The sequence below is a fragment of the Macaca fascicularis genome, chromosome 10 (assembly GCF_037993035.2).
Source record: "Macaca fascicularis isolate 582-1 chromosome 10, T2T-MFA8v1.1".
Lineage (NCBI taxonomy): Eukaryota > Metazoa > Chordata > Mammalia > Primates > Cercopithecidae > Macaca > Macaca fascicularis.
The window spans coordinates 28,446,656-28,461,559 of record NC_088384.1 but is presented as its reverse complement, the minus strand read 5'-3'; the positions used below and the strand labels follow the sequence as shown (position 1 = coordinate 28,461,559).

Sequence of the window (14,904 nt, the reverse complement as noted above, 5' to 3'; positions counted from 1 at the left end):
GGGTCTTCAGAGCCTGGCCACGTGGTCATAGAGTCCTGGGAACCATCAGCGAAGGGCCCCCTGCCCTGGGTGGCAGGTGGAACCTAGCCCAGGACTGAGGTGAACCCAGTCTGGCAGAATTGCAGCTGCCAGAGTTGCTGGTGTCAGGACCAGCGAGGGGGATGGCGCCTTGTCTACTCCCCTCTCACTCACTGGCTGTAGCAGTGCTGCCTCTACATCCCCTCCCCCCAGGAAGGATCTGTGGCCTAGTTGCTCTGCATTTGCCCTGCAGGCTGCCATTCCAATGGATCCTGGGTTTTAGAAGGAACAGGAGCTTTCATTGACGAGGTCAGCAAGGCCCTCTACTGCCTGCACCTTTGTCCTCTCTGTTTTCCTTCACAAGCCCCCTGACCTGCCCCTGCCCTCATCCTGGCTGGCTTCTGTCTTGCCCATGAGGCGAGATGGGGTTTGAGCAGATCTGCTGGCCCTGCACCCAGTAGGGCCTGATACCCAGGAACTGTTTACAGGTATCTGAGGCCAGATACCAGTGGCCTTGCAGCATGCTGAAGGTCAGGACCCCTTCCAGTGCCCCGAGGGAGGCCTGGTGTGGGCTAGTATCCCTTTTTCCTACCTGACCAAGCCATCCTTCCTACTTACTGTAAGCCTTTGTGGGGAGGAAACCACGACAGCAGCAAACACGTCCGTGATGGTGTTTGCTTCCTCCCTCCTCACCACCCCCTTTCACAGACAGGGAGACTGAGGCACCCAGGTTAGGTTCAGAATGGTAGATGTAGGATGTGCTGACCAGGGCCACAGAGGCTGCCAGTGACTGGTGAGTGGACCCGTAGCCATCTGCCCTGCCACCCCATGGGATCGACTGGGCAGGTGGGCACTGCTTGCCTCCCTTACCCACACTCACACTCTCCATGCAGGGGGGACTTGATGGTGGCAGTGGCGTGGGCCCAGCTCTGGACTGGGATGGGACTCACCTGGGCCCAGAGAGGCCATGCTGGGCGTAGCTTCATGCCTGTGTGGCCGGGGAGGCCCAGGGTCCTTGGACGGGTCCAGGGTGGAAGCTGATGCTGAGGGAGGGCAGGTGATAACAGTTGTGGCAGCAGCTAGTGCAGGGCGAGGCTTGGTGTGAGCATCACTGGGCCGCTGGGCAGAGTCAGCTGGCACAGGGTCAGGGGCTGTGGGTGCCACTGTCACAGGAAAGAAGTTCTCTCGGCTGTCTTTCGGGTGCTTTGGAGTGGTGGGGGTATCCCCCGAGGCCTGTGAGGACAAATGAGAGGTGAGAAAGGCTGGCAAGGCAGCCCTGAGCCCACGACTGCTCTGCCCACCAGCCCACCAGTGCTGTCCCACAGGATACCCTGTGTGCCTGGGGCTGCCAGCACTGCCCATATGACACCACTGAGCCCCCACAATGCTGCCAACAAGGTCCATCAGAGAGGCACCCCATCAGGATCCTGCTGATGCTAGGACACAGCTGGGGACCCAGAACCCCTCCCTGGGAGGATGTTCAGGCCATACTGGTGGGGACTCAGTGGAAGGACCTCCAGCTGGCCTTGCCCTCACATCATAGGGTGCCAGTCTGGAAGGAGTATGTCCAGTAGGACCCTAGGCACGGGAGCAACTCCCAACCCAGGGAATGCAGGAACAGGTGGTTAGTCTTGGAGGGTGACTTCCTAAGGGCCACTCATTGGAGAGTCCTGAGGGAGCTAGTAGGATGCTGCAAGAGTTTCCTTCCTGGGCCTGATACCACAGCCCACTGTGACCTACTGCCACGGCACCCAGTGCTGCCCCCAGCTTGGCCTCTCCCTTGCAGCCTGGCCTTGGCAGCTGCTTCCACCATGGGCCTTCGATTTCCAGGTGAGCCAGGCCCTAGGGGCTTCCAAGTCTTCAACCACACAGTTCCCTCTTCCACGAGGCCCTTTTGGGGCTCTTTTCACAGGGCTACTTTTGCTCCCACTCCCAGCCAGCCCTTCTGGGACAGGTGTGAAGGCTCCAGTGCCCTGATAGCATGTCTTGAGGTGATGTGAGGTAGCCCTGAGGCAGCCTCTCACAGCTGAGCAGAGGGGCTGGGCCCATCCTTCAGCCCTCCCCAGCACCAGGCCAACTGTACTGTGGGAGCTGGCCCACATGGGGCTGGCTGGCAGCACCCCCACCCCCTCGAGTGTGGGAGAGTCACACGCCTGCAGGTGGATACCTCAGTGCATGGGGGCGGGCAGTCTGCTACCACCGATGATCCCGTCTCTTCTGACATTGGTTTTGCTAAAATGCCCTGTTCCCCAATTCCATATGGTTCAGGACGGGCCCCTGTGGACTCTGCTACATACTGGGTGTCTGGGATGTGCCCCAGGCCAGTGCTCTGGGGCCCAGCCTTGTCCTGTGGGAGGGCGGGGCAGGAGAACAGACCTGTCTCTCTGGCCCTGAGGGCCTGCGGCGGTGCCAGTGGTGTTGTAGCAGCCTAGTTGGCAGCGTGAGCAGACACGCTGGAGAAAGGTGAGTGCAGTGTCCCTGTCCTCGCTCAGGAGCGGGCCTCAGCCGTGGGCACTGAGCCTCTAATTATTTCAGAGCGCCCTCCAGGCGGGTTCAGGGCTGCCATGGCAACCAGGACATGCCGTGAGCAAAATGGACACTCCCTGAGGGGTGGGAGCTGTGGGCTCTGATGGCAGGAAATGGGCCTCCAAAATTGGGCTTGAGGGAGGAGAGGACCAGAGGATGGCAGCCAGCCCCCACAGTGCCATCTTCTCTGGGACCAGGGTAAGAATCCTGGGTAGGAAATGCAATGAGAGGGCCCATGGCAGATACCAAGGCACCCCCACCGCACCACCAGGGTCTGGGAAGCAGGCAGGTAGGTCTGAGGGTCATTAGGGCCTCCTCCCCACCACTCTCCTCCACACCCTGGGAGGGGACTGCTGGGGCCTGGCCTGGCGTCGCCCAGCAGCAGGTAACCTGAAAGGTAAGGACCTGGGTCCCCTTGCTCTGGCCACCCCCATAACCCAGGCTGTATCTTCCAAGGTCTCTGACGGAAACTTCTGCCCACCCAGCCCTCAGGGGCCCTGATATGCATGTCCTTGGCAAAATGGGGTCTGGCCCTGCCCTGACTCCTGCCAGCTCAGCACCCCTTTCTTCTCACACTATGGTGTGGGGTTGTGGGGGGGTTTCCTGTGTGGATCTATTTTTTAAGGACATCAAAAGCAGAAACAGCTCTCCTGTCTCCTGAGTGGTCACCACTCACATGTCCACCTGCTTCACCTGGGCCAGTGGAGGAGGCACGGCACCCTGGTGGACCTGGGCCTGGGCCCAGCACTGGGGCCCAGGCAGCTGTGCTATGCACTCTGCCCAGCTGGACAATGAAATGGTGGGGACTGCTGGGGTTTGGGGCACTCCCTGCCAAGGACTCTGGCCCTTAGCTGGGGACCAGGCCCACCTACTCCCCACAGCATGCCCTGTCTGGCCCACAGCCTGCTTGGTCAAAGCTGAACCTCCCAGGCTTCCGCTGACGTAACAGCCCAGGCAGGTGGTGGGGGCCTGAGGCCCCATTCCACTGAGAGGAAGCCTGTCTGGACCCAAAAGGCAGCTACCAACCCTCTGCTAGGGGACCTGGAACAAAGGGACCTGGGGCGACGCTACCCGGGGCATCGGGCCACCCCTGGGGACAAGAGGCTGCACCTACTCAAATGGCATGCCACCAAACCTCTGGCTTGGAGGCTTATGTTTTAGACAGAGCACACCTGCTCTCTCTGCCTGCCATGTCTGCCCCTCCCTGCCTCATCCTCTCAGAGATCTGATCCCATCCCTCCCACTTCTTCGGTCATGGAGACCCCACCCCAACTCATAGCCAGACCCTGCCCACTGGCTTCAAGCTGGACTTCTCCCATGGAGACTTCTCTCCTCCAGACCCAGCACCTTACCTGCTCCTGCTCAAGCCCTTTCCAGCCTCATCACTTCTCAAAAATAGCCCTGGCCCCTGGGTTCCCATATCCATCAGGCCCCCATCCTCACTGCCCTGGCATTGCTGACCAGCTGGCCCCTGGGAACACTCTCCTTCCTGGCTACTTCCCTGTCCTGCCCAAGTCTCTTCTCTGTGCCTGTGACCTGGCCAAGGTCCTTGGCCCTGCCTGTGTCCTCTTCTGGCCTCTGATGGCTTCAGGGGCACTTACCCCAGGTCTCTGGCCTGGACTGCCCCTCCAGGTGGGGGCCCCTGACCTTCCTGACCACTTGGCCTCTCTCTCTTAAAAGAGTCTCAGACTCAACACAAACCCAATCTCAACCCTGGCTTGGGGTCCTCCCAGGAGGGGCCTCCCCCACTCCCTACTCTCTGCCATATCTTGGACCCTGCCCCAGCCCTGGCCTGGCCCCTGAACCAACCCCTTCTTCCCCACTTAGGAGCGTGGCTGCCTTGCTTTCTCCCTGCTTAATAAACTCCAGGACTCCTGCCTACCCTCTCTTAGGACACCTTGCTCCCTACATGCCCTCCCCTCATGGAGCGGGGGGTCCCTGTGTAGGCTGCATCTCCACCTTTACCCAGCCACCTGGCTCCTAACCAGCCTGGCTCTAACATTGTTTCTTCTACTACTGTCCCAGAAGGAATGACCTTCCCAGGTGAGGTCAGCTGGCTAGGGGTCATCCTCCTTGATAGAGAAAAGGTGGCTGAGGTGAGGAGACCCCTCGGCATGTCTGAACTGGGGTCTAGGCCCTGTCAAGTTCCCGCCCACCATGGCCATGGGCTGGAGGCTCAGCTGACCCCTGCTCATCTCCCCTTGGCCCAAGCTGACCACCACAATAACAGTCCCAAAAGTGGAACTGTTTCTCAGCCTGCATCCTAGGGCCTTGACATGGAGCAGGCTCCGCAAGATGAGGCTGGCACAGGCTAAATTGGGCTTACCTGTCTCTGGGCGGCAGCCCCAAGATGGACCTGGCAGAACTTCACAGCCTGCTCCAGCGCAGCCTCCTCATCCACCTTAACAGCGAGATGCCGGAGGTCAGGGGGCCCAGGCCATTGTGGTGAGCCTCCCCCAGCCCTGTCTGTGCATGTAGCACGGACCAGCCTAGGTAGGGGGCATGCCCTGTGGCTCGGGTGCCCCCCACCACCCCAGACTCCACTGAAGAGCCAGTTGTCCCCACTGCTGTCCACACCCGGACCCCTACCTCCCAGCTCTTCATGAGTAGCAGGGGCAGGTGCCCATCCATCTTCCAGGTGGGGGTGCCTGTTCAGGTGCCACAGCACCAGGTACTGGTGCCAGGACTAGACCCAGCCGTTCCTCTGAGCCCATCTGGCTATACCAAGCTCATTTCTATGGCCGAGTTACTTACATCCTCACAAGCTGAAGCTGGCAGGCAGACTCAGGGCTCCAACCAAGCCTTCAAATTCAGCTGAGGCTCAGCTACTAGGGGATGAGGGGAGTCTTCTGAGCTAAAACCTGCCCCGTAAGTGGGCAGGATGGAGGGCCATGATTAGAGTGGGAGAGGCCTTTTAGAATCCCAGGCCTGATGGAGATCGCCCCATGCTGTGTCAAGTGTGTCTGGAGATTCAGTGCCCAAGGTCCATATGATATGGGGCAGTTGGGGCTGGGGTGCATTGCAAACTGACATGATTAGAGGGAATACTGTATGTCAGGGATGGTCATCCCATCTGAGCCAGTCACTAAAGTTTTGGAGATTCTTCCTATGGGAATAATTTTAAACGGAGAAAAAGGAAAGTGCTTGATATATTAAAATAAAATGTTTTAAAAAAGAAGGCAAAATGAGAAGGGGATCTCTGGTCACTGCAGCCATCTTTAGATGACAGCCACAGAAGTCTTGAAGGAAATGCCCTAAGATGCGCCCAGAGGCCCGGCACAGCGGTGGGAGCAGCGGTCCAGACTCCCTGCACTGGTTGTGATAAGGTTTCTGAGATAGGCTCTCACTTCCTTCCAGGCTGAATATCAACTTTTTAAAGCTCATTGCAGAATGTAAACAGTGGGGAATGGGGTGGGAAGAACACCTAAAACCCAGCTCAAGGGCAGGCCCGGGAGACCCTCCTTGAGAATAGAAAGGCAAGAGTGGGGATGCTACCAGCACACAAGTGCCCCCAGGCCTCTGCCCGCCGCCCACCTGCTTGATGAGCATGTAGGTCTCCGACATGATCCTCTCCACACGGCCAAGGTCGTAGGCCACACCCTTCTGGCCCTGCTGCCACACACGGTAGGCATCCAGTAGAAGTGTCTTGCCTGACTCCGTGTCCTCCAGGAGCTTCCTCTTGCGGCTGAGCCGGGGGAGCGGCTCCTCGGGGTGGCCCCCTGCCCTGGTCCCTATGGTGGTGGCAGGGGCGGGGGCTGGCTGGGCTGGGGTGAGCGGGGTGGGCTGCTGCCGGGCACTGATGCTCAGTTCCTCCAGGGACAGCTCAGTGGGCCGGCTTTCGGGGCCCCGGTCCCTTGGGGGACGACCTGGCAGCAGGGGTGGTGTCCGCTCCAAGTCTGAGTGGCGAATAGTGGCCTCACTCGTGTCCATGGGTTCAGTGGGCCCTGCCCGGGGGGTCTCCTTGTCCTTCCACTCCCCGCTTTGGTCTGCACTGTCTCCTGCATCCATGGCCACAGGCCGGTGGTTGAGGAGGCCCACTTTGCCCCCTGGCTCGGGCCCTGGCCCTGAGCCATCAGCCAGAGGGGGCTTCTTCGGCTGAGGGAGGCCCTCCTGGCCATCCTCAGGACTGGCCTTGTGTGAGACATCGGTGGTCATCCTGGCTCCGGGGAGGCCACAGACCTTGGGCCCTGGGCGTTCTGACCCCTACAAAGAAACCAAAGGTAAAGATGTTGTGCCGTTGGTGTCTCCACTGCAATGAATCACCTCTGGGGGCTGGTGAGCCCAACCTGGGCCTCTCCCACCTGACATCTGTCTGGCTCTGGACATCCGCCAGCCGGCCAGGGCTGTGTCTCAATTATCAGAGAAGGATACTGGGCACAGAGACCTGCCTGAGAAAGGCCTTCCCTCCTCTGCACCTCTGGCTGCCCTACCACACTCTTCCAGGTAGCAAGGGGCTGACGGGACTCTGGAGGTGGCACTGCTCCTGAATAACAGGCCTGGATTGAGTTGGGGCAGCATTGCCCAGCTCTCCTTTGACTCCATGATGTGACCTCTGAGCAGCTCTGGGCATTTTATGGGATGGGACCTGCCCAGGTCCACCAAGCGTGTTTGCTGCAGAGCCAAGTCTTCCTGGCCCCTAAAGCATGAGGCCTGGGCTTGGGGGCTGGCAAGGATTCCTCCCCAACAGGCTCAGGCTGATCCCCTGCGCCAAGCCACAGCCAGCCCTACCAGGCATAAGCTCTGGAGGCAGTCCTGGTTCAACTCCCAACAGCCCCACCCGCTAGGCTGGCTGCTTAACCTCCCTGGCCTCCTTCAGGTGCTAAGCTGTGAGAAGGAGGCACTGCTACATCTGCCTCGAGGCTGAAAAGGCATGAAGCACACACACAGTGTTCTCACAGGCCTTGGTCATCCTGCCAGGAAGAGGTCTTAGGACCCCGCCCTGGGTGGTGCACGCCCTTGGGGAGCTCAGTTTCGTGGAGTCACTACGGCGCTCACTAATCACCAAGTGCATCCATGCCTCACTGAATTCACGTGCACTCATTACCACAGCTGACCTTCCCTGCCTAGGCAAAGGCGGGATGGACACTACCCCACAGATGGGGACGCTTGGGCACATCCTGCCTCGGGGTGTGCAAATGGTGGGATCGGGCCCACCGCCTGAGAAGGGCTTGGAAGCGTGTTCATGGGCCGTGAAGGAGAGGGGGACACAGGTGGCATACCTCTGCGAGCTCGCTCAGTGTGTCTTCCAGCACCTTCACAGTGAGGATGAAGGCCCGCTGCGCCAGGACCTGGCGGTCAGCATCTCGAAGATACTTCCTGTGGTCATACAGGGGTAGTCAGAGAGGACGGGAGGGCATCTGACACCACACAGCACTGCTGGATGGTGGTCACTGCTCATCCCTGCCTTGAGGATGCCTGTTGGTTCCTCAGTGTCCCAACTAACCACCTGTTGGGGATGCTCCCCTAGAAGCTTCCCCTGAGCTCCCTCTATCCACAGAGCCAGTAGGCCTCTGACCTGGCTCCAGCCTGTTGCCCTTGGGCCCTCTGTAGTGAGCCCACCTGTGTGCTGTGCTCAGTGACAGCTGGGGAGGGCCTATAGCTGCTCCCTCAGGTCTGGCTCCAGGGTGTCCCAGGCCCCAGCTGGAGGCCCCTGAACTCCTGGCACATTGCCTGGCAAGTGGTAGGTGAGTGAGACAGCCAGAGGGTGAGACAATACAGGCATGGGAGGAGGCCCAGCCCAGCCAACAGCGTGAGGCCTCCAGGCCAGGCCCATCTACATCTGAGCTGCATCTCTTCCAGGATGCCCCCAACATCCCCCATAAATGGCAGCTGTAACAGATGGCTCTGTTGTCTGTCCTGCCCTCTCTGGCAGAGAGCTCCCTGTTTACCACTGAGGCCTAGGCACCCCTATTGCTCACCCCACTGTTACTGGCCTTTGTCTGGGGAACCACAGCTATCTTCTGAACATCTGTTTTCCCTACAACCTGACAGCACCCCGAGAGCCCTGAGTTGGGGGAAGCAGGAGGAAAGGAAAGGCTGGGTAGTCGAGTCTCAACGTGCAACCAGGATCAGTGGGGACAGCCTGTGTCTGCCCCAGGGTGCCTGGGGACGGGAAGTGTTGCTTAGGTTCCAGACACTGGGACAGAGGGGGCCCCAAGGAGAATGAAGAGCTGGTCCAGGCTCCCAGCCAGTGGTCCTCACAGCTGGGCCAGAGCGTGGAGAAGCTGCCTGGGGTGGGTGTGCCCCTGACCCACACAGCACGCCAGGCTGTGTCCAGGGTGGCTGCACTCACTTGCCCTGGTCTGGGGTTCGCTGAAGCATGGAGGACACCTTCAGCAGGGTGCTGTGGTCCCGCAGCTGGGCCAACACCTTGAGCAGCAGCACGATGGAGCGGTTCATGTGCCAGGCAAAGCTGCCCGGCCGGTCAATCTCGTCCACGGGGATCCGCCAGATGCCCTGTGGGGTGGACGGCACAGGTGTGTGAGGCGGGTGGTTGCCCCAAGGGGCGGTTCCCCACAAAGGGGCACCCTGTCTGGTGTCTCCACAGTGCCAAAGGAGACACTGTCCAGCCAGGGGCTTCTTGGACCCCTCTCACTGTCCCAAGGAGGACAGAAGTGCATCCCCACCCCCTTCCTCCTCATGGGTGGCAGCAAATGATCGACAGACCCACTGCTCTGCAGCCTCCTCTTTTGTATGGCTGCATCGCATATGTTTGCTGGACCTCTCCCCTACGGGACGCACTCAGGTGGAGCCTGTTCAAACATATGGACAGACAGTGAGAGGCCCAGTGTGTACACCTCCCTGCACAGGAGCTTAACCAGCCACCAGACCACTTGTTAGAGGTGGAAATGCTGAGTCAAAGCGGGCTGCAGGGAAGCTCTGGCAAGGCTCCTCCCTCACCCACTCCCTCCAGCAGTGCCCAGAGAATCATCTGCAGCTCCTGGGATGCCTGGGGTCCCCCTCCCTCTTCCCACTTCTTGCCATCCTGCCCCACTCCTCTGTGAAAGCTTAACCAGGACAAAGCTGACTTTGGGGAGCCCCCCGCATCATCTCCCTTGGCCCTTGCTCTACCTGCTGTGGCACTGGGCATCCCCTACCTATCACTAGCTCCAGGGTCTGGTTCGCTGCTGTGTCCTAGCGACCAGCATAGCATCTGACACCTACTCGGGGTCCAGGCAGGGTATAGGGAAAGTGCAGATGATGGAAGGAGTGATGAGGAAACAGGCATTAAGGAGGCCTATCTCTGGGGTGACACCTCAGGGGCCTGGAATAAGTAAACTGGCTCCCAGATGGGTCCCTGCAGCCAACATGCCGAAGGAACTGCTGCCCATAATGGACCAAGGTTATGAGTGATACCGCTTTCTCCCTGGCATGGGGCCTGGCCCACATTATGCTGCAATACAGGATTCTGGGGACCTGGGCCCCCAGCTACAGGGACTCTGCAGGATGTCTAGTTGGTGCCCCTGGGGCCTGGCCCACATCATGCTGCAGTACAGGATTCTGGGGACCTGGGCCCCCAGCTACAGGGACTCTGCAGGATGTCTAGTTGGTGCCCCTCTCAGGGCCCTGTCCCTGTGGGTCCTTGCTGATTGTCCACAGTATCTGTACACATGTGTGGGCCCACCCTGCTCTAGCAGCCCTGGAAGGGAAGCCAGGGCACTGCCAGCCCTGAGCTGTTAAAGGCCTGAAAGGAGCTTAAAACTCGCAGCCTTGAGCCCCTGTGGCCTCTACACTGACTCCTGTTGTGACATGGAGGGTCCAACCCGCAGGCTGGGGGACTGTGTGGAGGCTGGCAGCCACCTTCTACCTCCGGGCAGTGCCTGAAAAGGACAAAAACAGGGTACTGAGGCTATCCACACCCAGGGCAGCAAACATCAACGCTGCATCTTCCTACCATGCAGACGTGGATCCTGAAGCAGCTTATGAAAAGACACCTGCTTTCCAACAGACAGGGTCTGTCTACAGTAGGCGCCAGAGCGGGCAGACACTGTCTCCTGGGTCTCCATTTGCTGCAGCAGTATGTCCCGCTGAAGACGCTCCCATCCCTGCACCTCCCAGGGCACCCAGACACCAACAGACACACCCGTGAGGACGGGTCTAGTTTGCATCACACACGCCAGCACAGTTTGGATCCCTATCTCCCTTCCATTTCCTTTCGTAACATAACACCACTGATTTCAGAAAGGATGGAAGACCAAACAAATCAGGCAGTGAGTCCATGGAAAACCAGAGGGAACTACAGACGCCACCACTCGCTTGGCCACCCCCACGCTATCGTGATTCTCAAAACTTCCCCAGTCAGCCCTAAGAGGCTTGAAAGGCAGCATTTTACATTTGCATGTGCTCTGGTTTCATTTTGGCATCTTGCTTGGCCTTTTTCTGGTAACAGTGCGCTGAAGGGCACGTTTCCCGGGCAGGGTCAGGCCAGCTAGTGTGCCCTAGTTCATCTCTTCACCGTATCTTCACTCACATGCCCCAGTATGGGGGCTCCTATCTTTATCTACCTTGCACTGGGCACTATTCCCAGAAGCCCCTTCTGTTGTGGGCTTGTCCTTTCCCTGCCCCCAGGATTGGCCCCCTTGCCTGCTCAGCCAGGCCTGAGACCCACCCACCAGCCATGGGAATTCAGCCAGGATCCCAGTCAGGCTTCCCCTCCTAATGACAGCCTTTAGGAATAACCTCTCTTCTCTGTGGCCTGGGGCGGTATGCAGATGGACATACATCCCAAAGGGTGGGGGGACTTCCTGTGGCCATGAGGCTGGCCTCCAGAGAAAGCTGGTCTGAAGAGTGAAGGCAGAGTCACGAGCTGGCAGGGTGGGAGCAAGCCAACTGGCTTTCTGCCTACACCAGGTGGAGCTGGGCTTCTGTGTTTGCAGCAAGAGACCCAATGAGAAGGATGATACTGGCAGCCCCAGAATGACCTGGCCATGGCGGTTCCCCACAGAGCGGCAGTAGCCACAGCAGCCCTCTCCCTCCACTGTCCCTCTAACACCGGGCCTGTGGAGGGCTATGAAGCTCCTAGAGAACCAGGATGCTGAGGATCTCCTGGAGTGGGACAGGTGCAAGGGACGGCCCCTGCTTCACCTGGTTTTCCTCACCATGGCCCACACAGGAGGAAGGGGGATGGCCAGGTTCCAACTGCAACAGCAGAAGCCCCACTGCATTCAGCCCAGGGGGCACATGTTCAGGCCTCAGGGATGGTGTGGAGAATGTGCTAGGGGTGAGCTCGGGTAAAGCTAAGCCAGGGCCAGAAAAGAAGGGCATGGGCAGCAGTGACCAGGAGCTCTGGCTGAGGGCAGGTGGAGGGAGCCAGCACCAGGCCAACACCCCCATGGCATCTGAGGGAAAGGCAGAGGCAGGATCACAGATGTGCAGGGGCCACGAGTAGCAGCTGAGAGAAGCTGGGGTGCCACGAGGAGGGTCTCCTCTGGCCCTCTCCTAGTTCTCCCTCAGCCCTGGGTCCCAATGCTCTGGCTGTACCCCTTGCCTCGCCTCTCCCAGCTCTACAGGCACACATGCTGTCTTCAGATTTGCCTCACTTGATTCCCGGGCCCTGGTGTCACCAGGGCTGGGTTCCATGGTGGCCAGAGTGGCTGGGATAATCCTTGCTTAGAGAGTTGAAGGCAGCTGGGGGTGCACACCAGTAGCCTCCGAGGACTTAAAGACATTGAGATGGTGCTGAGGCTTCCCCTCCGTGCCAAGCATCTCATTCCAAGCATCTCAGTCAATGCCCCAACCCTTCAGAATGGCTCTGGGCTCCTCACTGGCAGATGAGGTCACAGAGACAGATTTTAACAATCTGAATAATTTATGGAGCCCCAGACTCTAAGCTGAGTGCCTGATACAAGTTACCAAACCCTGCCTACAGCCTTAAGACTTGGTTGTCTTCCCACTGCTCTTGAGGAAACAGAGCTTCAAACGCTGAGTCCCATGGTAGGGTGAGCCTAGGGGTCCACAGAGGGAAGGCATGACTGCTATGATTTGGGAACCCATGAAGACTTTCCCAGGGGAATTGAGAGCTGGTTAAGTGGAGGTGGTGGGATGCTGCTGGGCCAGCCTGTGCTCTTGCCCTGTTATTTTATGAGGGGGCTGGGAAGCAGGGTGAAGTGCCTGGGGGCAGAAGGGCTGTGCAATCTTGGCAGGTGGCACCACTTAGAGGTGACAAGTGTCCCTGAAGGTATAGAACACTGCTATTCCCAGCCAACAGGCCAAGGCCATGCCCAGGCCTATGGCGCATGGCTCATGCTGTCTCCAGCACACTGTGGTCTCGGGGGAGCTTACTCCTGGAGGGCATGGGCTCTCTTTTCTGCCAGACACAGCCTTTCACTCAGCCAGGGCCAACCCTGAGCTTGACAGCCTGAGGCCGCAGATTCAAACACAGTTCTGGTTCTCATAGTAAACCCCACTGCTGGCTGCTGGGTCACTGCTTGGGCCATTTTTAGTGGCACAGCCCAAGGCTGTTCTGAGGCTCCCTAAGCTGAGGGTTCCCAGCTCTGTCACCTTTGCGGACCCCAACTTTCAGTCATGACTCCTTCTAGAGCTTCCTCCACTTCAAGGGCACAGGCAAAAGCTCTTCAGGAAAACAAGTGCCCCTGGAAATTCCAAGGCAAGAAAGAAGGGTGAGGAAGAGGAGCAGGCCAGTCAGAACAGTACTCAGACCCAAGGCATGAGCTTGTCACAGAGTGGACGAGGGTCAGGTGTGGGCTGAGTAGGGACATAGAGATTCATCCTACATCTACATTGGGAAGGACAGCCTAAGTATGTAATCAATTCACCCCTCATTTTCCAGAGAGGGAAACTGAGTTCAGGTGACCTGCCAAGGCTGCCCAGTGATGCAAAGTGGGACCAGGACTCAGGGGCCAGACTCGCCCACCTCAAGTCTCTTCCTACACCCCTGCTTAACAGTCAGAGGAACAAGAAATTGGCAGCCTCCCTGTTTTACAGATGTAGAAATGGAAGCATGGAGAATGCAGTGATGCCAGTTCACCTCGGTTTTGAAAAGGTGCCTCTTAAGACTTGGAAAAGTCCATTGCACAGGCAGGCTGCCACTGGAATGCCTGCCTGTGGACAGGGTGGCTGGCAGGTGGCCAGTGTCTTCCAACAGCACCATGGGTGCCTCAGAGTGTCATAATTAAGTCCCTTGGGCAATGTTGCAAGAAATGGCCTCTAAGCAAGCTCTCTGTTGGCCTTTTCCAGCTGTCCCCTGCTGCCACACCCACAGGATTCAGATGCAACCCCCTGTCCCATTCTGTCATTCCCAGGGCCATGCCCAGTTGGGATGCCAGGTGAGGCTCAAGCAAGAGGGCAGACGAGGGAGGAAGCATACTTGGGAGTATCCAGAATGGCTGTGAAGGAGCTGCCTGGGCGCTGCACAGAGGTGCCGAGGAGGGAACAGGCCGTGAGGTACCAGCAGCCATCTGGGAGACCCAGGGCACCTGGCCTGACAAGGGAGCAGGCAGGCAGCTGGGCAGGTGGTCATCTGCTTCACACAGCAGTCTCTTTCCTCTCCAGCTCACCCAGGTGGTCCAATCCAAACTAGCCTGAGTCTGCTAGGGGCCTTCTTGGGCTTGGCCCGGCCTGGTTAGGCACTGCCTGCAGGGTTGCCCCTAGCATCTAACGTCAGCAGCCAGTTTCAAGGGCCTGAGTCTTGGATGGGAACAGCTGCCCTGCCACAGTCCCCTGGACTCTGGGCTCCCCAGGGTGGAGCGGATGGGTGGGGCAAGCAGGAGGGCTGCATCTCTCTGGCTCACACCTGTACCTCAAGGCCTTTGAGCAGAGCCTGGCCTCCTGGGAGGCTCAAGACCTGTGAGCCAAGATGAAATCTCAGAGAACTCCTGAAGCTCCTGGGGAGAAGAGAAGCCCACAGACAGAGAGAGTCAGGACAGACAGACAGGGACACGGGCCCTTGAGTCCTGCCTGCAGACTGCCCAGAAAAGTAGCATTTCAGGTAAAAACCACAAATCCTGGCCTCCACATCCCTCTGCCCTTGGTGTAGCCCTAAGGTGACTCTGATTCCCAAGAGGGCAAGGAAAGTGTCTTGTTCTCCCTCATGTTCCTAGTGCCACATCCAGGCTAGTTAGCCCTGAGTATGCATTGGAGAGTTTATGCCAGAGATAAATCCCCTTCAAGAACGCTGGGGAAGCCCAACTTCCCAGTGATCCAGGGTGAGGGGAAAGGAGAGAGGTTGAAACAAGAAGTAATGGGCTAGGAGAGCAAGGGATGTGGGGGGCTTTTGAAGAAAGCCAGAAAAAAATCAGGATGCAGCTGGTGCCAGAGAAGAAGCGTCTGCCAAGCAGATGAGGAAATGGGCAGCCGAGTCAGGGGTCATAGTAGTGACTCCCTCAGAGTCTTACCCCATCA

General features: G+C 58.6%; 1 protein-coding gene across 30 annotated transcripts in view; it reads right to left on the bottom strand.

The window, feature by feature from the left end:
• Positions 1-14,904, bottom strand: part of CABIN1 (calcineurin binding protein 1) — a 163,912-nt gene that overhangs the window by 7,656 nt on the left and 141,352 nt on the right. For 23 of the 30 annotated variants that reach the window (XM_005595386.4, XM_074004199.1, XM_074004193.1 and 20 more), the window contains 5 exons: positions 8,837-9,000; positions 7,764-7,860; positions 6,079-6,747; positions 4,871-4,945; positions 969-1,251 (listed from right to left, as the gene is read on the bottom strand). In XM_005595386.4, coding sequence (XP_005595443.3) covers positions 969-1,251; positions 4,871-4,945; positions 6,079-6,747; positions 7,764-7,860; positions 8,837-9,000 — 1,288 coding nt within the window. The remainder of the gene's footprint in view (positions 1-968; positions 1,252-4,870; positions 4,946-6,078; positions 6,748-7,763; positions 7,861-8,836; positions 9,001-14,904) is intronic. The other 7 variants (XM_005595387.5, XM_074004194.1, XM_074004201.1 and 4 more) reach the window with 1 other exon arrangement.